Below are 24,260 nucleotides of genomic sequence, written 5' to 3' on the forward strand. Positions count from 1 at the left end.
CTCCTGAAATGGGATGCACCTGAATTTTTTAGAGCAGGGGATCTTAAAATCCAACAGCTCACTCTGCTTCCCTGTCCTTTCAGCCACAGTGGATCTGGGGTGGGAAACCCTCATTTGCAAAGCAGTGCTGTTGTCTTGGTATATTCCAGAGCCTTTGGATTGGAGGAGAGGCTGGGGTCAGTGGAGTCTTAAGTGCCAGTTAAGCAGAGCCTGTCTTGGCTGTTGGCAAGGTCTCAAAGGTCTTGTGGAAGCAGACATTCAGCATATGAAACCTGAAACAGTCTCCATGGTGCAAAAGAGCAGGGCTGCGTACAGAAAAGGGCTGTGAGTCATGGAGTGAGCATCTCTGGTGAAGGAGATACTTGTAATTCAGGGCAATACTCTCCAAAGAATATATGCTAGTCTGCTGGCTTTTAAATGATGTTTTCCTTGTATTTCTCTGTGTTTTAACTACTTGGACCATGCTTAGAGTCTGATTTCTCTCCACAGGCAGGTGACACCTGTTTGCACGTTGCCGCGCGTTATAATCACTTGTCCATCATTAAGCTCCTCCTCAGTGCTTTCTGTTCTGTCCATGAAAAGAACCAGGTCAGTGCATGCGACCTCCCCGGGCCCCCTTCCCATGAGGCTAATTGGTAGGTGTGGCAGCCAAGGCTGCCGGGCGCGGGGGCACGGGTGGTGCCAGCTTCCAGTTCTGGGACTTGGCTGGTGCTGGCCTTTGCAGGAATCACTGAGTTTCTGTGGCCCTGGCTTATCTGGCCTCCTGGAAAAAGCATGCCCTTACCATTCCCATGCCCAACACCACATTTGCATAGCAAAATTGTCTGGAGATCCTGGGGCGGGTTTTGTTTTTAGTATGATTTTTATAAAGGAAGCCACAAGGAAGAGTGGCTTCGTAAAGAAGCAAGAGAATTAGGTGTCTCGACTCCTGAGTTGTTCCTTACACTGCCACCTTTATGGGAGCTGATGGAGTCTCGTGTTCTGTAAAGTTCGGTATCTATGCCAAGTAGTGGGGTTTTGAAATAGTGCTGTGGTGATTACATAACCTTACGTGTTACGTGGAAATGTGACTTTCACTAGTCATTTGGATTTTTTAAAAGTTACCTTGCTATTTATTGATACTTATACCTAAGTGATGCGTTGTATGGCTTTTCTGAGTTTGGGCACATAAATCTGAAATTTTAAAAAAATCAGATTGTGATTCAGATTAAAAATACCCTATAGGAATTCCTGCTGTGGCTCAGCGGTAACGAATACAACTAGTACCCATGGGGATGCCGTTTGATCCCTGGCCTCACTCAGTGTGGTTAATGATCCAGCTGTAGCTTAGATTCCACCCCTAGCTTGGGAACCTCCATATACTGCAAGTGCGGCCCTAGAAAGCAAAAACAATCAAACAAAAAACCTATAATGGCCGTTTCTGACCCTGACTGCTTGTTAGGATTCAAGGGGAATTAAAACTACCATCCCCACCCCCAAGTAAGTATGAACTTCTGGGGGTGAGGTCCAGGCAGTGGTAATTTCAAAAGGCTCCTAGCCTGAGTGTGTGGACAAGACTGAGAACCACTGACCTAGTAAAATAGCTGAATTCTGTCGTTCTGCAGTCTCCCCCTGGATTCTAGTTCATCAGATTACCCAGAAACAGCCCTCGCCAACCATTGCTTCTCAACCTGGGTGGCATATTTCAGTCATCTGGGAGCTTCGAAAACTCATCATCCCCAACCCACACTCCAAACCAATTAAGTCCATGTGGGGGGGGGGGGGGCAGCTGGCGGGGAGGGTACCAGGCATCAGTAGTTTTTAATGCTTCCCAGCTGATTCCACTGAGCAGCCGAGGCTGCAAACACTGCTCCAGGACTTCCCCCAACACACACACACAAGTGGTTGACTCGAGAATGAAATGGGCTTCTCAGTGGGGAAGAGGGGCCTTGGGACAGCTAGATTTTCATACTTTACTTGATCACCTGCCAAGAGTGAATGAATGATTTCACTTTCCTTATATTGCTCTGACTTCTTTATGCCATTCTGTTTGGGAATTAAAAATAGCATTTGCATTTAGAATTGGCTCACCAAGCTGCATTTGTCCATATCCCTCTTTCAGAGTCAATGGTCTGAAAACATTTTTTGTAAAAACAAAACAAAATTTTATAGGCTATTTGGTAAGAGGTTGAAAACAGGTGGTGTTAAGTGAACAGATTCTTAGTGACTCCACCCAAACAGAAGACCCCGATCTGCAGGATGATTCCCAGCAGCTTTTTCACGTGTCCAAGGGTGTCTGCAGGGTGGGGGTAATACTTCAGGGCCTTCTGTTCGTTCTAACTCAGAAACCAAGGGATTCTCTGTGCATCCCCTGCCTGGGCAGAGGGGCAGGGGCCCTCCTGCCCGTGCTCCTGCCTCTGGTAAGATCAGGTGCCACCATTCCCCAAACCGAGGCCCAGTATTACTTTGCCTCCTGCATTGAATCCTGTCCTGTGATTCTGTACCTCCCTCCCCCCACCCTTAGCAAGGAATGTGGTATTCATGTGTAGTTTATTCAGTTCTAAGATCTCTTTTAAAAGAACCACAGAAGGAATTCCCGCTGTAGTGCCACAGAATCAGCAGCCTGGTACATTGGGTTAAGGATCTGGCATTGCTGCAGTTGTGGCTCAGGTCGAGACTGTGGTTCAGATCTGATCCCTGGCCCAGGAGCTCCATATACCATGGGGCGGCTAAAGGAGAAAAAAAAAATACAAAAATACAAAAATAAAAAAACCTCAGAACACTTTAGCAAAGGGCCACCTGTCAGTCTCAGATAAATCTTAGTTTGACTTTGAAAAGCCAGGCCATGGGATAAAAAGCCAGATGGGGCCATGCTTAAGTGGGGCTTAGCACATTTCCTTCTGGTTAATTTCAGGCTGGAGACACAGCCCTTCATATTGCTGCTGCCCTAAATCACAAGAAGGTGGTCAAAATCTTACTGGAAGCTGGAGCAGATGGGACCATAGTCAACAATGTAAGTGGAGTTGCCACCGTGGCTTCTAAGGCATTTCCCACCCCTTTGGGGCAGCGGAGGCAGGGGAAGGTTGCTGCCGCCTCCCCACCCTGCAAGCTCCGCGGGCACTGCTTTGCCCAGCCTCCCTCTGGAGGAGATGCGGTGTGCAGACACCGCAGCCCTGAGGCCCGCGGTGGCGAAGGAAGGAGACCCTGGCTCTTAGCAACCCCAAAATTTACGAACTCTAAGGGCTCATCTTCAGACACGTCAGCAAGTACATCCTGGCATGAACAGGATCGGGGGTGTGTGAGTAAACCAGCAAATGAATGTTACCAAAAGTGAGCTCCAGGCCTTTGAACAGATGGGCTCCTCTGAAAAATGGCCACCAGCATGATCTTCCTCAAAACTCCAACGTCGTCTTTCCTCACCCCTTCACTCTCCTTCTCCCTCTTCTCTCCCTCTCTGACTCTCATCCTACAGCAGGCTCCAGTGCTGACCCCCTTTCTTCCTCGGGGTTGACCTGGGGTCTCTGCGCTCCTGACATAGTGCCAGCTCGGGGGGATGGGGGCGGTACAGTTGTGTGGACTGTCTGGGGAGCTGGGGTGTTGAAGCTTAGAAAGGCTCCCATGTCTAGTCCCCCTTCCTCCTCTCCCTCACAGCTCTAGTACCTAGAAGGGGTGGTACCTCATGGTACCTCTCCTATGATGCCTTTAGCACCTTGCCCTTCCTTTGAATCCCACGGTTATCGACTCTTGGTTTTTGGTCCCATCTCCCCAGAGCCTCCATTAGGGCCATAGCTTCCTAATTGTTTTTCACAGTCCAGTTCCTGAGACCCTGCGGCTGGGCCCTCACCTGCCCACCCAGGCATCTCCTCCATTGTTCTCCAGGGAACATTCATTGCTTGGCTGGATTTTATAATCCTCTGTGTTTCCTCAGCTGAGATGTTCCTCCTTGGCCCCATCTGGTTGTTTTAGCTCCCTCATCTCTCTCCCAGGAAGCTCTCCTTGGTGAGCAGTGCCCCCTGCCTTTGTCACCCAGAGCACTTAACTGCTCACCTGGTCAGCACTCAGCCTCTGTGGCTGTGTCCTCAGATGTGACAAGGGTCCTCCATTGGATGAATGAGGCACAGGAGCAGGGCCATGTCACATGCGGTTGTGTTTCACTGAGCTGTGTAGGTGCTAGTGTGACTGGGGCAGAGTTGCCCGCTCCTAGGAGAGCTATCAGCTGGGCTGTGAGTGTGCAGGGTCGTTGTCCCATACTCACGGGTCCTCCCCGTGCCTTTCCTTAGGCAGGCCAGACACCGCTGGAGACTGCCCGCTACCACAATAACCCGGAAGTTGCTCTTCTCCTCACTAAAGCTCCCCAGGTAAGATTTATTGCATTTCCCGTTGTGTTCCTTTTGCAGGCCTGCAACCACTTCCTCTGGTTGCGGTCTACTGAAGCCAATTCAAATGAGCTTAACTAGGGGACCGATGGGCTTATTAACCTGGCAGTGGAAAATGTAGGAATCATATGAGCCTCCAAGGTAGCTGGAACCAGAGACTTCAGGCCCAATAGGCTCTTCTTCATAAATGACATCATCTTCTCTGTGGCTGGAGCATTATCACAATGAGTTTCTAGGACCATAATTTTCCAGCCAGGGGAAAGTTCCAGTTTAAAGCATTGTAGCAGAAGATCGTGATTGGTGGGCTTGGGGAAAATGCCCTGAATAAGTGGGACAGAGGCTGGGCTCTTAAGAAGATGGTGACATCTACTTGACCTCATGGTTATAAGGGGCATTTCTCAGAGAAAGGTGGGAGGGGGCTTCCATCTGGGCCAACAAAGCAGTAAGTGTCCACTAGAGAGAGTTGAATACAGTATGGTTTTCTTCCCTTTTTTATTGATGGCATATTGACCATCATTCAATTTAAGATGATGACTGATGTCTTACTTGAGTTAGGTTGAAATGAGCTAGATAATAAATTTAATAGTGATACCATATTAGCTATTTATAACTTTAGCACCCCGAAACAACTTTGTTGATACTATCTATCTTCCACAGTCACTTTTTAAAATATAATCGTGCACACAGTATGCACACCCCTTGTATTCTGCCCTTTGTCCTGACCATAATAGGAAAATGTTATGCAGTTGTCACAGTTCTTTATCATAATGGAAGCATAGCATTATTTTTTGGTTGCTGTCTAATGTTTTGCTTAGCATTAAGAAAACAGTTTAACATCTAGGTTATTTCCCAGTTGGAGCTAGTCTGTTACATTAGAGCAAACACTGATAGGTCTTCTACCTTGTTCTGCTCAATATTGCAAGAAGACAAAGTCTCAGAGAGCAAGAGGGAGAGCCCGGACTCCAGAGCGCTGCACCATAGCCCAGTCTCAGCCAGCCCAGGCTTCTGCATGGCCTTTATTCCATTTTGGGTTTTCAAGCATACCCCATATAGCTAGCAGTTTCTGGAAAGAGTTTTAAGATTTTCGCCTTTTGCAAAATCAATCATCCTCTAGCCCATGGAGTTGGTCCCTCTCAGTGGGCTCTGGAAATCTACCAAACCCCTGACAGGTACTCCTTTGGAAAAGGCTCCACCTCTCTCCAGCTGTTTGCAAACAAACCCTCAGCAGAATCACCTCCGGGAAACCTGATAGAAAAATGCTGATCTCTCACAGATCAAAATGGACAGGGTGCTACACAAGCGTCAGAATCCATCAGAGTTGCCTGGCATTTCAGCCTCTGGCAGTTTGATGGACAGCCAGCCCCAGGCTCAGCCATAAAAGGATCATCAGGTCCCATGGGGCAGAGGATACGCCTGCACACACAAACTGATGTGCCTTGAACCTGCCTGCTGTTCGTCTTCCAGAGCCTAAGGATTGGAATTCCTAGGGATAAAGCTCTGCTGCAGGCCATTTTCCTATTTGGGTCTCCTTTAGCATTTCCATTTTAAAATGACTTAAGTGAGTTTTTTCACACCTGTTATGAAAGCAAATAAATAGGATATTTTCTGAAAGTTGTTTTTATATAATTATACATGCTAAACCTTATTTTCACAAAGGAAAATCTTTGGAATGTGCATAAAATTGCATGCATGCTGTTCTGTTGATCTGTAGTTATAGAAATCGCTTTACTGTTCACTTTGTCTGAAACAAGAAATCCCCGTGCCTTGGCACCTTAGTTGACCATGGATCTCGATGCTTCACAACAATACTAAGAGGGTATTTCTTTCCAAGGTTTTAAGCTCAATATTCCCTGATTTCTTTTCTTTTTCTTTTCTTTTTTGGCTTTTTTTTAGGGCCACATCCAGGGCATATGAAAGGTCCCAGGCTAGGGGTCCAATCAGAGCTACAGCTGACAGCCTACAACACAGCCATAGCAACGCAGGATCCAAGCACATCTGCAACCTACATCACAGCTCACAGCAACACTAGATCCTTAACCCACTGAGATCGCACCCACAACCTCATGGTTCCTAGTCAGATTTGTTTCCGCTGCACCACAATGGGAACTCCCTTTTTTTCGTTTTTCTTTTTTATTTTTTTGGTCTTTTTAGGGCTGCATCCGCAGCATATGGAAGTTCCCAGGCTAGGGGTTGAATTGGAGCTGTAGCCACCAGCCTACGCCACAGCAACACCGGATCCAAGCTGCATCTTCAACCTACATCACAGCTCATGGCAACACTGGATCCTTAACCCACTCGGCAAGGCCAGGGATCAAACCCCTGTCCTCATGGATATTAGTTGGGTTAGTCACCGCTGAGCCATTGATGGGAGCTCAGGGATATTCCCTGATTTCTGTGAAGTGGAGCAGATTGATGATGATCTGTCTGGTGGATGGTATGGTTCTCTGGGAAGGGCTGTAAGCCACGCTGTTCACTGGCTAATGACATGGTCAATGAAGGGATTTTTTTGTGTTTGGGTTTACTGAGTGTTTCTTCTCATTTTTGATTGATGCGGTTCACAATTCTTCAGAAAGTTAATTTCAGGCTGATTCCGAAGCTGTGTGCCGTTCTAAGTGTCAATAAAGCAGATGAGCAGTGGGCACCAGCTGCTTCCTTCATCAGACTCGACTTCCTACTGAGTCTAAAATTTAGCTCAGGACTGAAGTTCTGAGACCTTTTTGGTCTAAGGACGCTTTTACTTTCTTAAATATTATAGAAGCCCATAAAGAATTTTGTTTATGTGAGTTTATATCTATAAATAGTTACCATATTTGAAAATAAAGTGGGGAAATGTTAAAGATATTCATTTAAAAATAAGTCCATTTGTAGTAACATAAATAGCATCATTTTGTGAAAAAGAACTGTTTTTTCAAAACAAAACAAACATTGAGAAAAATAACATTGTTTTACATTTTTTGCAAATCTCTTTAATGTCGTAGATGAGAAGTCTACTACCTTCTTTTATTTCTATATGCAATCTGTTGTAATATCATTTATGTAGCTTCTGGCCAACACCACGGTATACTCATGAGAATGAACATGAAAAAAGCCAATGTAATATTATGAAAATAATCACAACGTCATGGACCCTGGGTCCCTGGACACTTCAGAACTGCCGGCTGAGGAGATGAGAACACAATTTAAAAATCTGGTTCAGCCGTAGGCAGATATTGTCAGGAATTTTCCGTTTAGGTGGTATCCACTGCCAGTAGAGGTTCTTTTTGTCCTATAATGGTGTCACCTGATTTAATGAAAACAAGACGAAAGTCTGACATCAGGATGAAAAACACTGGGCTGGACTTCACAGAGCCCTTATCTATCCCTATACCAAGACAAGAGAATGTTGTTTTATTGCGGAAAGATAATGTGACCTTGAAAGTGTTTTCACTTTGTGGACCTCATTGTTTTTTTCTAAGGGGGGGAACCTTGAAACTGGGAGTAGGGGGTCTGGGGGAAGGGTGTGGAGCTGGGCCAGAGACTGAAGGTTTCCACCAGCTTGGAGATCTGTACTCTGTGATTAAACATCTTTGTCAACTAAGTGACTCTTAAGGCCCAGAGGCAGGTGGGAGGCACCTGACAGTGATGGACATTCCAAGGTGTGCCAGCCACCTGCTTTGTCTTGGTTAATCCCATCAACTCCCCATTCTCATGTTTGAGAAGTTAGAGCACAGAGAGGCCAAACAACTTTCCCAGAGGTCTCCAGCTCACTGATGCTGGGCTCAAGTACTCGCCTGTGTCCTTTCCACCTTTCTGCCCTCGAAGGGATGGACCAAAGGCTTCCTTCTGGGGAAAAGATTCCCCCATGTTGGTACCATGGCTCACAGATGCATTTCAGTTATGTTGCAATCAAATTGAATATGACTTGGTTATGGTTTGGCCAAGAGAAAGTCTGATGTGCTAGATCGGGTCCAGTGTCCCAAGACAGTAAGACTGTGCCTGGCACAGAGCTGCCGTGTCGCACAACTCCACGGGACGCTGTCCATATCCTAGTCTACCTGAGTGGTGCTCCCTGGAGTTGAGCGGTGCACGGCCTGCTCACACCTACATGGCGGCCCTGGCCCAGCACATAAATGCCTGCTAGCATCATTGTCGTAGACTGTGAGCTCCTCAAGGTCAGCAACGATGTCTTACTCATCTCTGGGTCCCTAAGTGCTCTGCCCAAGATGTAGGAGGCATAGCAGGTGGTCTAGAGGCCCTTGTCTGATGTGCACACTCGGTCCCCCTTGCTCGGCTGGAGGCTCCGTTAGGTCCGCACACACCAGTGGTTTGTAACGATGACTCTTGCCTCCTTCAGGTCTTGCGCTTCAGTCGTGGGCGAAGCCTGAGGAAAAAGAGAGAGAGGCTCAAGGAAGAAAGGAGAGCTCAGTCTGTGCCAAGAGATGAGGTGGCACAAAGCAAGGTGGGGGGTGGCCCTCCCGCCCGCTTGCAGGGTGGGAAACTCTCCCTGCCTCCTCTGGGCCCATCTGGCAGCTGCCAGGCCCTCCTCTGTCTCTCCTTTTCACTGGGTCCTTCAGATCTTCTCCGTCTTTCCTTCTGGCCTCTTGTCTTCCACTCTCCATGATTTCAGGCCACATGCACGTGTGCCACCTCTCTTCCAGCACCCTGTGCAGCTGTATTTACAAGTCCCCTGCACCTGTGGCCTTGTCACTTCCATGTGGACAGCCCTGCTTCTCTGCCACCGCGCCTTCTTCGTGTAGAGCAGTGGTTTTCAAGGGGTGGATCCACTGTGTCACTTAGAACCTTGTTAGAAATGCAGATTTGGGGGCCTTACCCCAGACCCACTGGATCAGAAACTCTGGGGTGGGGCCTAGCAGTCTGTTTGAACAAGCCTCCCAGGTAATTTCAATGGGGATGGAAGTTAGAACACCGCTGGCATAGCTTGCCACCTCTCTTTCCAATGAGGGAGTAAACTGAGGCTATGCTAGCCCATATGGCTCCTCAGTGCAAATGAGAAGATGCCTCCTGGGCAGACCAGCCCAGGACTTGCATAGAGCCCAGGTTGGACTTTAGCTCCTTCTGCCCTCCTCATGTCTTTGGGTAGGTGCCTTTGTGCAGTGAACATCTTGCACAACTGTACATGGCAGCCCTGGAAGTAACCATACCATACCTTTCAGCTCTCCCAGGAGGAAGAAGACTAGGATATAGAGATAACTTTTGGCAACTTTTATGTCCGTTTGAAAATCTTATCAGTTTCCAGGGTTAAGACCTCATAACTCTGATTAAGTTCCTGTGTGTGAATTGTACAAATTAATTTGTAAAAGTTCTCACAAGGACCAGACACGTGATGTTTTCTCATTTCAGAGGGTTCTCACTCTCCTCTATGAATTATGAGGGTCCAAGCTCAAAGAATAAGTGGGGTTGGGGATTTTTTTTGAAATGCAGAAGACTAAAAATCGTAAACGCTGAGGTGTTTTGTGTGTGGTAGGTTCCTGAAGTTCTTGAACATAGAATTAGACCCAAGGCTATGTCTAGTTGGCACTTAATAAATAAAGTAAAAGCCAGATAACCAACTTACTTGGGAAAGCACACATGTTCAGTTAAGACCACCAAGCAGTGCTCCCTGTGTCTGAAATTTGTCACTGGCAAATATTCCCAGGGGGTCCTTTAGTGGATAGAGTCTTGGAAGTTTTATGCTATTATTGAAGAAGGCTGAGGGGTCAAGTAGAAGAGGTTTCTGGGCTTTTTTTTCTCTGTAGGGAAGTGTCTCAGCAGGAGACACCCATAGCAGTGAACAGGCTGCACCCAGAAAAGAAGAGGCCAAAGAAGATTGCCTGTCCGCCTCCCCGGAACCCAGAGCCAAGGACTGCAGGCAGAGAAAGTCCAGACCCAAGGTCAGGAGGCATATGAGAGCAGCCAAGAGGGTGGAGAGGCGGGTTGGCCGAGGGCCCCGAGATAGCGTCATGCCCAGCAGCTAAAGAGCCACTTCCCTTGGCTGGCTTGCTGGTTTGGAGCCAGAGCAGAGTCGGGCGTGGCCAGCTGCAGGCACGAGGTTAGCGTGCTGATACACCTCTTTTGATGCCTGGTACCTGGAGTAGAAAGCCGTGAGCTTATTAGCAAGGCGGGGTTCTTCACTGCAAAGCGGGTGAGGGGGGACCCGCTGGCTGGGCTTCAGCCTTGCTGATGTCACAGTGCTCAGGGTGGCTGTCTCCTTGTCTCCCACAGGTGTCGGCATTTTCTGACCCCACCCCACCAGCAGACCAGCAGCCCGGACAGCAGAAGAACACACACACTCACAGTCACCCTAAAAAGAGGCCCAGGCGTCGCTGTTCGCCCCCACCTCCTCCGCATGAGTTCAGAGCATACCAGCTCTACACGCTGTACCGGGGCAAGGATGGCAAAGTGATGCAGGTACCTGCCGGGTCCTGTCAGGGCAGGACTGTGGGTGTAAGCGAGGTGTCTGTGCGACATGGCCCCTGCGGGCTAACCTCCACTTTGAGTGGTGACTACAGAAGGCATGTGCTTTACAGATGAACCAGCTGGCCCTCCCCACCTAAACAGTGCAGGTACCCTCCTGCCACTTAGGCCAGGCCAGCAGAGGTGTTGTTACAAAGCTTTCTGCACCACCTGTGGTGACTAGATGATCTTAAGGCCCAAGAGTAGATAAAAGCAGCTTGAGGACTGGATGTTAGCGTCTCTGAATCCTCTTAGCACCCACCGGACCAAAGTTTGGCTTGTAGGATGGTCCAGAATCTTGGACGACCGGGATGGGTCTCCTCCACACGTGTGTCCCCCGGGTCTGCTGACCAGCACACGGTGGGTACTGAACACATATTTGCAGAAGGAATGAACTTGGTGGACTGATTGCTTTTTGGCTTCCCTCTTAGGCGCCGATAAATGGTTGTCGATGTGAACCCCTAATCAACAAGCTGGAGAATCAGCTGGAGGCAACTGTGGAGGAGATCAAAGCAGAGCTGGTGTCAGTTCAGGATAAAATGAACACCAAGCTGGGGCATATGGAGAGTAAGACCCAGCACCAGGTAAGAGGTCACTGTCCTCACCGTGGGCTGTCTTGGCAGAAAATGAAATCAGAAACCTCAGCACACACTCCTGTTCTGCACACGCTACCTGAGCATGTCGGGTGGGCTTTCCCAGGCTAGGGGTCAAATCAGAGCTATGTCTTTTGAGGGAACCTTCATACTGTTCTCCATAATGGCTGCACCAACTTATATTCCCACCAGCAGTGTAGGAGGGTTCCTTTTTCTCCACACCCGCCACAGCATTTATTTTTTGTAGACTATTCGATGATGGCAATCCTGACCAGCATGAGGTGATATCTCACTGTATTTTTGATTTGCATTTCTCTAATAATTAGGGATGTTGAACATCTTTTCATGCGCTGTATGGCCATCTGTTTGTCTTCTTTGGAGGAGTGTCTATTTAGACTTTCTACCCATTTTTTGATTGGGGTTTGATTTTTTGATATTGAGCTTTATGAGCTGTTTGTGTATTTTAGAGGTTAATTCCTTGTCAGTGACCTGTGTTTTCACAGGACCTCCAAGTAATGCTGATAAAAACTAAGGTTAGAGAACCATTGGTCTAGATGCTTACTTAGGCTCAGGGGAAATCTTTTTGGCAAGAATATTTTGTAGTGAATTGTGTAAACTTCAAATTATATCACATCAGAAAACACAAATGTCAGGATGTCTCATTATTGATAATGCCAATTTGATCACTTGGCTGAGCTGGTAACCACCATCCCTCTCTATTGTAAAGGTATGTTTTCTCTTTCTAATTAATAAGAAATGTGTGATGGATATAGATTTTTAAATGCAAAAAACAAAAACTGTTAAGAGCTTACAAAGTAACACATGTTCATTGGGAAAAACACTCCACATACAGAAATGTTATTATAGTGACACTTTCTCAGAGATCCCTTCCGTTGCTATGTATTTTCCCATAGGTCTTTTCTATTATAGATATAACATTACTAGTTTTCACTTTTCAGTGAAAATGGAACTATACTATGCTTGTTTTTATTTTTTATTTTTTTAAATGACCGCACCCACAGCACATGGAAGTTCCCGTGCCAGGGATTGAATTCAGGCCACACCTACGACCTACACTGCAGCTGCAGCAACACCAGATCCTTTAACCCACTGCACTGAGCCAAGAATCAAACCCATGCCTCCACAGTGACTTGAGCCACCGCAGTCAGATTCTTATGGAAACTGTGCACTTTTTTGTGTTTTTTTTGTTGTTGTTGTTTTGCTTTTTTTTTTTTTTTGTCTTTTTGCCTTTACTTGAGCCGTTCCCACAGCATATGGAGGTTCCCAGGCTAGGGGTCCAATCGGAGCTATAGCCACCAACCTACACCAGAGCCACAGCAATGCGGGATACGAGCCGAATCTGTGACCTACACCACAGCTCATGGCAATGCCTGATCCTTAACCCAATGAGCAAGGCCAGGGATCGAACCTACAACCTCATGGTTCCTAGTCAGATTCATTAACCACTGCGCCACGACGGGAACTCCTTTTTTTGCAGCTTTTAAATTCAGTAATATGTCTTAAACATGTAGTTAGTGTGTGCTTCCCAGCACCCCACCCCAGCCCCCTTTTTGGCCTGCATAGAAACAGGCTCAGAAATTCTGAAAAACCAGAATTCCATGAATGCCACACAGAAGAGAGCAGGGTGAGGGATTGGGTTGTACTGGCCTCTGTTGTGCCCCTGCTTAGTAGCCTGGAGCACCCCCTGGAGTCAGGGCACCAGGGCTTATTCTTAGATCATCAAAGTCCTGCTCACTTTGCCCACTGATTCCTAGATGCGAGTCCTGGACAAGCTGATGGTTGAGCGACTCTCAGCAGAGAGGACGGAGTGCCTGAACCGCCTGCAACAGCACTCAGATTCTGAAAAGCACGAGGGAGAAAAACGACAGGTGAGAACCAGGATCTGTTCTGTTGTGATTCATTACACCTCTCCCCTGAGTCAAGGGTCTCAGACCTATCATTGAAAACTCCCAGGCTGAGGCCCCCTAAAAGCGTTTGCATGACCAAATGTACCATTTTAGAATCTGAAATAAAGTCGGTAGAAAAGAAGCTGGAGTTCGGGTCACACTCGTGGCCGAATATGCTGGGGGTGGGTGGAGGCCAAGCAGTTTATCAAAGGTGCTAGGGAAAGGCTGGGCTTTGCCTGAGATCAGTGCTGTGTATTGTGCTCCTGTTGGGCTGTGACTCCGTTGTTGCACAAGATTTGGTTCTAGCCCTCAGGGAGTTTGTGGTCGACCCAGGACAGCAGACATGAAATGTATATTTGCGAGTGTGAGAGTTCATGCTTCTAGCAGCCAGACATACTTAGTGTGGAAGCCTTGGGAAGCTTTGGGTGTTTCTGCATCACTTAATGAAGATCATAGCTAGCTGTCAGCTTGGGCAGTAGGTGGCTCCTGGCTTCAGAAGGCCATGTGCCCTGTGGAAGATGGGCAATCCACAGCTTTGGGGCATGTCAAGATAATATCCTATCATAATTGAAAAGTCCATTCTTTTTTTTAATGATTTTTATTTTTTCCATTATAGTTGGTTTGTAGTGTTCTGTCAGTTTTCTACTGTACAGCAAAGTGAGCCAGTCACACACACACACACACACACACACACACACATTTACATTCTTTTTCTCATATTATCCTCCGCCATGGAAAAGTCCATTCTTGATGCTTTAATTCATAAGCCATGTATCCAGTTCTCTTGATTATTTGTATACTAACTTGTGGGGGTTTTGCTTTTTTTTTTTTTAGATGTCCTTGGTGGATGAATTAAAAACCTGGTGCATGTTAAAGATTCAGAATCTGGAGTTGAAGCTTTCTGGAGATTCTAGGGCCTCCAGGACTAAATCCACACCATCCACTTGCGAGTCCTCCACAGGTAACTGACATATGGAGACAGCCCTTCCATCCAAAGGGGATGAAAACTCCAGGTCACGTTCTCTTTTGCATCTGAAGGCAGTCTGTGCAATGAGGCTGCGGAAAACATTGGATTGTAGTGTGAGCTCTGTAGGGGTAGGGACCATACTTTGATCACTACTGTGTACACAGTTCCTATACAGTAATAAAGCACTCCTATTTAAGTGTTCATAAATATTTGAATGAAGGAATAAAAGAATTGTTGATCAGTGGTGGCAGTACAATGTTTATGGTGTCAGGATGGACCCCAAAGATGAGGCTGAGAAAGGGATGTGTCTTCTCAGCAGGGCACCCACCCTTGCCCCCTTCTTCCCCTTTCTCCTCCTTTTTTTTTTTTTTTTGGTCTTTTGTCTTTTTAGGGCTGTACCTGCATGTACCTACAGCACATGGAGGTTCCTGGGCTAGGGGTCGAATCAGAGCTGTAGCCGCTGGCCTACACCACAGCCACAGCAATTCAGGATCTGAGCTGTGTCTGCAGCCTACACCACAGGTCACGGCAACACCGGATCCTTAACCCACTGAGCGAGGCCCAGGATCAAACCGGAGTCCTCATGGATACTAGACGGGTTTGTCAACCACTGAGCCACGATAGAAACTCCCCTTTCTCCTCCCCCCGTTTTTTTTTCCTTTTGCTTTTTAAGGCTGCACCCACGGCATATGGTGGTTCCCAGGCTAGGGGTCGAATTGGAGCTGTTGCTGCCCACCTACCCCAGAGCCACAGCAACGCCAGATCCAAGATGTGTCTGTGACCTACACCAGAGTTCATGTCAATGCCGGATCCTTAACCTACTGAGCGAGGTCAGAGATCAAACCTGCAACCTCACGGTTCATTTCTGCTGCGCCACGATGGGAACTTCCCTTTTTCCTCCTTGATCAGCCTTCTATCTTTGTGCCAACTCTGTGCAGCCTCATTAAACAGCAGTCCGTACTTATATCGAAGCTGCCACAGGTGCTAGATAAGAGATACTTCGATCAGGGCATCGTTACATTAGCTATAGTGGTTATACTCAATGATGATCATTTGAGGACATTCACAGCCTTAGTAATTTGACCTCCAAGGGCGGTTTTGATATGTCAAGTGTTTCACGTTACCATAGGCCATCTCTGTATCTGTGGTTTTATCTTCTTTATGCCTGTAATAGTGGGGAAAATAATGGGCAAGTTTTTCATGCTAGAATTAGTAACTTGTCATAAAGCTCTGGGTATAGAGAATAGGACCACCTCTCCAAATAGAAGTTAGGGAGTTCCTGTCGTGGCACAGTGGTTAACGAATCTGACTAGGAACCATGAGGTTGCGGGTTCGGTCCCTGCCCTTGCTCAGTTGGGTTAACGATCCAGCATTGCCATGAGCTGTGGTGTAGGTCGCAGACGCGGCTCGGATCCCGCATTGCTGTGGCTCTGGCGTAGGCCGGTGGCTACAGCTCCGATTCGACCCCTAGCCTGGGAACCCCCATATGCCGCAGGAGCGGCCCAAAGAGATAGCAAAAAGACAAAAAAAACCCCAAAAAACCCAAATAGAAGTTAGGTCAAGAACCAGGTAATCAGGACTGTGGTGTGGAAATGACCCGGAAGTTAGAGGATGGGGGTATTTAGTCTCATCAATAAATGTCCAATTCTGTATTAGGACATGTGGTGAGTTGTGTCACCTTTAGCCATCAGGCAGTGGTACCCAGAGCCCATAGTGTAGACTGAGACAAGCTCAAGGAAGAAAGGCCAGCGATGGTTTTGGTTTAGATGCCACCAGGTGGCTAACACTGTAACCCTGAAAGCTCTGACCAGCCAAAACGCTAATCAGGGGAGAAGCTGAGGGAGGAGAGGAGATGTTGCATGTGGTGGGGGATGACTGAGAAGGCTGCCTGTTTACAGGATTCCCAGGACTTACAAATGCCCGCCCACGTGACTGCATGAACATGGATTCGCTCTGACGTTTGTTTTATTTTTTTTATTACTCAAATGAATTTATCACATCTGTAGTTGTATAATGATCATAACAATCTGATTTCACAGGATTTCCATTCCACATCTCCCCACCCCCCAAACTGTCTCCTCCGGAGACCATAAGTTTTTCAGTGTCTGTGAGTCAGCATCTGTTCCGCAAATAAGTTCAGTCTGTTCTTTTTTCAGATTCCACATGTCAGTGAAAGCATTTGATGTTGGTGTCTCATTGTCTGACTGACTTCACTTAGTGTGATAGTTTCTAGGTCCATCCATGTTGCTAAAAATGTCGGTATTTCATTCCTTTTAATGGCTGAGTAATACTCCACTATGTATACATACCACATCTTCTTGATCCACTCCTCTGTCGGTGGACATTTAGGTTGTTTCCATGTCTTGGCTATTGTAAATAGTGCTGCAATGAACATCAGAGTACACGTGTCTTTGCGAGTCGTGGTTTTCTCTGGATAGATGCCCAGGAGTGGGATTGCTGGATCAAATGGTAGTTCTATGTTTAGTTTTCTGAGGCATCTCCGTACTGCTTTCTACAGTGGTTGCACCAATTTACAATCCCACCAACAGTGTACTAGGGTTCCTTTTTCTCCACACCCTCTCCAGCACTTATTGTTTGTAGACTTTTGGATGATGGCCATTCTGGCTGGTGTCAGGTGGTACCTCATAGTGGTTTTGATGTGCATTTCTCTAATACTGAGTGATGCTGAACATCTTTTCATGTGTTCTTTGGCTGTCTGTATGTCTTCTTTGGAGAACTGTCTGTTTAGATCTTCTCCCCATTTTTTGATGGGGTTTGTTTTTTTGGTACTGAGCTGCAGAAGGTGTTTATATATTTTGGAGATTAATCCCTTGTCAGTTGATTCACTTGCAAAGATTTTCTCCCATTCTGTGGGTTGTCTTTTCATTTTGTTTAGGGTTTCCTTTGCTGTGTAGAAACTTTTAAGTTTGATTAGGTCCCATTTGTTTATTTTTGTTTTTGTTGTCAATACTCTGACAGGTGGATCTGAGAAGATGCTGCTGTCGTTTATGTCAGAGAGTGTTTGGCCTGTGTTTTCCTCTAAGAGTTTTATAGTGTCTGGTCTTATATCTAGGTCTTTAATCCATTTGGAGTTTATTTTTGTGTATAGTGTTAGGGAGTGTTCTAATTGCATTCTTTTCCATGTGGCTGTCCAGTTTTCCCAGCACTACTTATTGAACAAGCTGTCCTTTCTCCATTGTATATTCTTGCCTCCTTTGTCGTAGATTAGTTGGCTGTAGGTGCATGGGTTTAATTCTGGGCTTTCTATCCTGTTCCACTGATCTCTATTTCTCTTTGTGCCAGTACCATACGGTTTTGATGATTGTTGGTTTGTAGTATAGTCTGAAGTCTGGGAGCCTGATTCCTCCAGGTCCATTTTTCTTTTTCAGGATGTCTTTGGCTATTCTGGCTATTCTGAGTTCTGTGAAAAATGTCCTTTGTAATTTGATAGGGATTGCATTGAATCTGTATATTGCCTTAGGTAGTATAGTCATTTTGATAATATTAACTCTTCCAATCCACGAGCATGGTATATCTTTCCATCTATTTGTGTCATCTTTGATTTCCTTCATCAGTGTCTTATAGTTTTCAGAGTACAGGTCCTTTGTCTCTTTGGGTAGGTTTATTCCTAGGTATTTTATTCTTTTGGATTTGATGGTAAACAGGATTGCTTCCCTAATTTCTCTTTCTGATCTTTCATTGTTAATGTATAGAAATGCCATCGATTTCTGTGTATTGATTTTGTATCCTGCGACTTTGCTGAATTCGTGGATGAGCTCTAACAGTTTTCTGGTATAGTCTTTAGGATTCTCTAGGTATAGTATCATGTCATCTGCAAGTAGTGATAGTTTTACTTCTTCCTTTCCAATTTGGATTCCTTTTATTTCTTTTACTTCTCTGATTGCCGTGGCTAGGACTTCCAGAACTATGTTAAAGAGTAGTGGCGAGAGCGGACATCCTTGTCTTGTTCCTGATCTCAGTGGGCATTCTTTCAGCTTTTCACCATTGAGAATGATATTAGCTCTGGGTTTGTCATATATGGCCTTTGTCATGTTGAGGTAGGTTCCCATTATGCCCACTTTCTGAAGAGTTTTTATTAGAAATGGGTGTTGGATTTTGTCAAAGGCTTTTTCCACGTCTATTGAGAGGATTGTATGGTTTTTTTTCTTCAGTTTGTTAATGTGGTGTATCACACTGATGGATTTGCGGATATCAAAGAACCCTTGCTTCCCTGGGATAAATCCCACTTGATCATGGTGGACAATCCCTTTTAATGTATTGTTGAATGCGATTTGCTAGTATTTTGTTGAGGATATTTGCATCAATGTTCATCAGTGAAATTGTAGTTTTCTTTTTTTGTGGTATCTCTGTCTTGTTTTGGTATCAGGGTGATGGTGACCTCATAGAATGAGTCTGGGAGTATCCCTTCCTCTGCAATTTTTTGCAATAGTTTCCAAAGGAGAGGTGTTAGCTCTTTTCTAAATGTTTGATAGAATTCACCTGTGAAGCCATCTGGTCCTGGACTTTTGTTTGTTGGAAGTTTTTAAATCACAGTTTCAATTTCAGTTCTTGTGATGAGTCCATTCACCTTTTCTATGTCATCTTGGTTTAGTCTTGGAAGATTGTACTTTTCTAAGAATTTGTCCATTCCTTCTAGGTTTTCTGTTTTATTAGCATATAGTTGCATATAGTAGTCTCTTATGATCCTTTGTATTTCTGTGATGTCTGTTGTTACTTCTTTTTCATTTCTAATTGTATTGATTTGAGTCCTCTCTCTTTTTTGCTTTATAAGTCCGGCTAGGGGTTGATCAATGTTGTTGATCTTTTCAAAGAACCAGCTTTTCCTTTCATTGATCTTTTCTGTGGATTTCTTTGTTTCTATTTCATTGATTTCTGTTCTGATCTTTATGATTTCTTTCCTTCTAATTTTAGGTCTTGTCTGCTCTTCTCTCTCGAGCTGCTTTAGATGTAAAGTTAGCTTGTTTATTTGAGCTTTTTCTTGTTTCCTGAGGGGGGGCTTGTATTGCTATAAACTTTCCTCTTAGAGCGGCTTTTGCTGCATCCCATAGGTTTTGGAGTGTCGTATCTTCATTGTCATTTGCTGCTAGGTATTTTTAAATTTCCTCTTTGATTTCTTCAGTGATCCATTGGTTGTTTAGTAGCATGTTGTTTAGCCTCCACATGTTTGTGTTTTCTTCAGTTTTTTTCTTGTTGTTGATTTCTAGTTGTATAGTGTTGTGGTTGGAAAAGATGCTTGATATGATTTCAATTTTCTTAAAGTTACCAAGGTTGGACTTGTAGCCCAGGATGTGATCAATCTTAGAGAATGTTCCATGTGCACTTGAGAAGAATGTGTATTCTGTTGCTTTTGGATGGAGTGTCCTATAAATATCTAAGTCCATCTGGTTTAATGCATCATTCAGGGCCTGTGTTTCCTTATTGATTTTCTGTCTGGTTGATCTGTCCATTGCTGTAAGTGGGGTCTTAAAGTCCCTGACTATGGTTGTGTTATTGCCAATTTGTCCTTTTAAGTTTGTTAGCTGTTGCCTTATATATTGTGGTGAACCTCTGTTGGGTGCGTAGATATTTAAAATTGTTATATCTTCTTCTTGGATTGATCCTTTGATCATTATGTAATGTCCTTCTTTGTCCCTTAAAATATTCTTCAAAGTCTATTTTGTCTGATATGAGTATTGCTACTCCAGCTTTCTTTTGATCCCTGTTTGCATGAAATATTTTCTTCCATCCTCTCACTTTCAATTTGTATGTGACCCTAGAAGTGAAGTGGGTCTCTTGAAGACAGCATATATATGGGTCTTTTTTTTGTATCCATTCAGCCAGTCTCTGTCTTTTGGTTGGGGCATTTAGTCCATTAACATTTAAGGTAATTATTGATATGTATGTTCTTATTGCCACTTTATTAACTGCTTTGGATTTGTTTTTGTTGCTCTTTTTTCTTTCCTTCTTCTCTTGTTCTTTTCTGCCTAGAGAAGTTCTTTAGTATTTGTTGTAAGGCTGGTTTAGTGTTGCTGAATTCTCTCAGCTTTTGCTTATCTGTGAAGGTTTTGATTTCTCCTTCAAATCTGAATGAGAGCCTTGCTGGGTAGAGTAATCTTGGTGACGTTTGTTTTCCTTTCCAAACCAGGTGTGGATCAGTCAGTGGTGACTGCAGGTGCAGCAGTGGCGTCTGACAGCTCCCCGCAGGTGGTTAGGCCCAAGGAAAAGGCCCCCAGCTCCGCAGCTACCCACAGACCCCAGCAGGAGCTGTCTTCCTCAGACCACACGGGCTCCCGGCTGAGGAACGTCAAGGTGCAGACAGCCTCGCTACCCTTGAAAGAAGCAGCCAAATGTGATTCGCAGGCTGGGCCCTGTGTAGACAGAGGCACTCAAACCAAGAAGTCTGGGAAAAGTGGGCAGATGAGGCACCGAGGCCAGCAGCCAGCACCCAGCGCCGCCTGTGGGCAGCCGCCACCAGCAGCAGGCGGCGAGCAGACTGCCCCTCACATTCGAGACACCTCCCAAGCGCTAGAGCTCACCCAGTATTTCTTTGAGGCTGTTTCTACCCAGATGGAAAAGTGGTATGAGAGGAAGATCGAGGAAGCACGAAGCCAAGCCAGTCAGAAAGCCCAGCAAGACAAGGCCACGCTGGAGGAACACATTAAAAGTTTAGAGGAGGAACTTGCTAAACTAAGGACTAAGGTACAGAAGGAAAACTAGGGCCTGGGATGTGGCACAGAAAAGGTTCTTGAGGGTTTCCGGTCCTGCAGCTGCAGAAGAGCTCTGCCCAAGGTGTTGATTACTGCACAGAGCAGACTTGCCTTTGAAAGAGTCACTCATTTCTAAAACATGCCAGACACATGCTTCCTCTGCCCTGAAGTTATGAAGACTTCAACAATTAGACTGAAACCAGGGGATGCTCGCCTAGTGTCAGATTTCACTACTTGAAACCGCAGCCCAAGTTCATCTGAAGTTCAAAAGCTCAGATTAGCAAGCCATACGAAGAAACTGAAGGATGTGTAAGCCTAAATCCTAGTATTGAGGATGTGAAAAATGTAATTGAAAAGCAAGAAAAAATATTAATCCCCTGTGAACTTGACTCAAGCAGTCATTCATATATACACACCCACTGTGCCTGGACAGAGTGTCTTTCTGTAAGAGCCCTAACAGACACGCTCAGCTCCCTCCCTCAAGTTCAGAGTTCTCAAAATGCTGGCAGTTTGACCAGGGAAAAACATACCAAATTTTGAGGAGAAGAATTTTCATCATGTCACAAGATCTAGTATATCTTAAAATATTTTGAAAAGTCAAGAGTGTATTTAAATAATGAGTTAATTGGGAGTTCCCATCGTGGCGCAGTGGTTAACGAATCCGACTAGGAACCATGAGGTTGCGGGTTCGGTCCCTGCCCTTGCTCAGTGGGTTAATGATCCGGCGTTGCCGTGAGCTGTGGTGTAGGTTGCAGACGCAGCTCAGATCCCGCGTTGCTGTGGCTCTGGCGTAGGCCAGTGGCTACAGCTCCGATTCAACCCCTAGCCTGGGAATCTCCATATGCCGTGGGAGCGGCCCAAGAAATAGCAACAACAACAGACAAAAGACAAAAAGACAAAAATAATAATAATAATAATGAGTTAATTGGCTAATAGCACTGGGAATTGTTGTTAATAATGAACTCAAGGAGTTCCCATCGTAGCTCAGTGGTAACAAACCTGACTAGTATCCATGAGAGCACAGGTTCAATCCCTGGCCTGGCACAGTGGGTTAAGGATCTGACGTTGCTGTGAGCTGTAGTGTAGGTCACAGATGTGGCTCAGATCTGGTATTCTGTGGCTGTGGCGTAGGCCAGCAGCTGTAGCTCCAATTCAACCCCTAGCCTTGGAACTTGCCACCCTAAAAAGTGGGGAAAAAACCCGGAAAACCAAAAAAAAAAAAAAAACCAAAAAACAAAACCCCACCTCAAATTAAAAAGGTTCAAGTCATTTGATCATGGTTTCTGTATTTTTTTAGCCAAAAGACAGAAATACTACAATTAATCACTGTGATTTTGGGAGTTACCATTATGGCTTAGTGATAACAAACCTGACTAGTGTCCATGAGGATATGGGTTTGATCCCTGGCCTCACTCAGTGGGTTAAGAATCCAGTGTTGCTGTGAGCTGTGGTGTAGGCCAGCAGCTGTAGCTCCGATTAGACCCCTACCCTGGGAACTTCCATATGCCGCTAGGGCAGCCCTAAGAAAAGAAAAAAAAAAATCATAGTGACTTTAAAGTGGATTAATGGAAAAACATTCCCGTATCAATTACTTGAATTAATGTAACCTAATTTATAGCCAATTATCTTATAGTTCCTTTCTAAATTTGAACTTGGCTTATATTTTATAAAGAAATATGGCTGTTTTTTGAAAGTATTTCATTTTGAATTGAATTCTGCCATTGAAGAACCTCAGAAGCTTTCTACTGCTTTGCAGGGACTAAATAATTCAGTCGTTGATTTAGATTCCCCAGTTTCATGGAGGCCTGTGGATTTTACTCTACTCTATGGAGTATACAAAATTGCAAAAGTAGCTTGTGTATGTTGAAACTTTGAATTTAATTATCTTCTAGGCTTCTTGTTCCTTGGAATGTGGCATTATACTCATCTCAAAATTCCATGTATGTATAGAAACCTCAGTTCTATTTCTCTAAACACAGGAACCAAGTAACTGTTGTCTATAATTTTGAATAAAGTGTTGCTCATTGAGCCAAAGAGAAAATATGACTTCTTTTCATGGGAACATCCAGAAGAAGTATTCATTTAGTCGCTGTGTTTTATGCCTATAGGCTGACAGTTGTTTCTGGTTCTTTTCAGTAGTGACAATCTATGGATCTAGGTGTTCCTAGTAAATGTAGATGTACGCAGTCACTGCACAACCAGGATAGGGAATTAATTTGATGTTGTCTCAAGTTTAACTTCAGGTGTGTAAGCTCGGCCTGTTCTCCCACTACCATGTGAGGACAAGGCTCTTTCCCAGAGGCTCTGGTTGGATTGCTAACTGTAGGGTGCTTTGCTCTCTTTGTTTCCCTGTTTGTTCCTAATGCAAAATCTCAGGCTTGTAGAGCTAGATGGTACCTTGAGTTTTTTTTTTTTTTTACCTTTTTGTCTTTTTAGGGCTGCATCTTTGGCATATGGAGGTTCCCAGGCTAGGGGTCAAATCAGAGCTGTAGCCTACTGGCCTACACCACAGCTCACGGCAACCCCGGATCCTGAACCCACTGAGTGAGGCCAGGGATCGAACCCGCAACCTCATGGTTCCCAGTGGGATTTGTTTCAGCTGCGCCAAGACGGGAGCTCTGGTACCTTGAGTTTTCTAAATCTATCCCCAAAAAGGCATCACCAACCTCTTTAGAATCCTTCCTCAGTATACATCAGTCCACGGAGAGCTGCCTTATTCTGAATTCCCAAGATGTTCAGTAAGTTATGATCTAAACAGGAGCTGTTTTCACCTATTAAAAGATGTTATCAGGTGGGTTGCGGAGGGCAGGCCGGGAGAGGAGTGGCCATTTTTAAAATCTGACCCTAACTGAAACAGGTGTAGGCGCTGCACTTTTGCTTCCTCGAGCGCTGTTCTTCTTGCTGACTTTCAGCAGATGGAAAAGCCACCATCCAGTCTGAAACAAACAAAAAATGTCAGCCGCTGGCTCGGTCACTGGTCCCAGGAACCTAAGAGTCTCGCCCGCCCAGCCCCCTGCTTCTCCCGAAGGGCCCACTGCCTCCGCGAAGAGTTGGGCTCTGTCAGCTGCGGGTTTCTCGGGGCCAAGGCGAGGCTCTGACTGCAGGGAAAGGAAAAGTTCCCTAAGCTGTGGCATGTGCAGCCAGGACTTGGCTCAGATACTTGCCAAGAAAAAAAAACAAAACAAAACCCAGCCAAACAAAAGATGTTACTGGGAGTTCCCTTAGTGGCTCCCTAGGTTAAGAAACCCAATAAGGATCCATGAGGTTGCAGGTTGGATCCCTGGCCTCGCTCAGTGTGT

General features: G+C 45.5%; 1 protein-coding gene across 1 annotated transcript in view; it reads left to right on the forward strand.

The window, feature by feature from the left end:
• ANKRD6 (ankyrin repeat domain 6) overlaps positions 1-21,633 on the forward strand; it is a 204,798-nt gene extending 183,165 nt beyond the window's left edge. Inside the window, exons 7-16 of the mRNA XM_047761050.1 lie at positions 490-588; positions 2,894-2,992; positions 4,260-4,337; positions 8,689-8,793; positions 10,091-10,225; positions 10,557-10,742; positions 11,219-11,371; positions 13,156-13,269; positions 14,122-14,248; positions 20,400-21,633. Of these exons, the coding sequence (XP_047617006.1) occupies positions 490-588; positions 2,894-2,992; positions 4,260-4,337; positions 8,689-8,793; positions 10,091-10,225; positions 10,557-10,742; positions 11,219-11,371; positions 13,156-13,269; positions 14,122-14,248; positions 20,400-20,971 (1,668 nt within the window). The 3' untranslated portion in view covers positions 20,972-21,633. The remainder of the gene's footprint in view (positions 1-489; positions 589-2,893; positions 2,993-4,259; positions 4,338-8,688; positions 8,794-10,090; positions 10,226-10,556; positions 10,743-11,218; positions 11,372-13,155; positions 13,270-14,121; positions 14,249-20,399) is intronic.
• Positions 21,634-24,260: the final 2,627 nt, after the last annotated feature.

Source organism: Phacochoerus africanus, chromosome 2 (genome assembly GCF_016906955.1).
Source record: "Phacochoerus africanus isolate WHEZ1 chromosome 2, ROS_Pafr_v1, whole genome shotgun sequence".
Classification (NCBI taxonomy): Eukaryota; Metazoa; Chordata; class Mammalia; order Artiodactyla; family Suidae; genus Phacochoerus; species Phacochoerus africanus.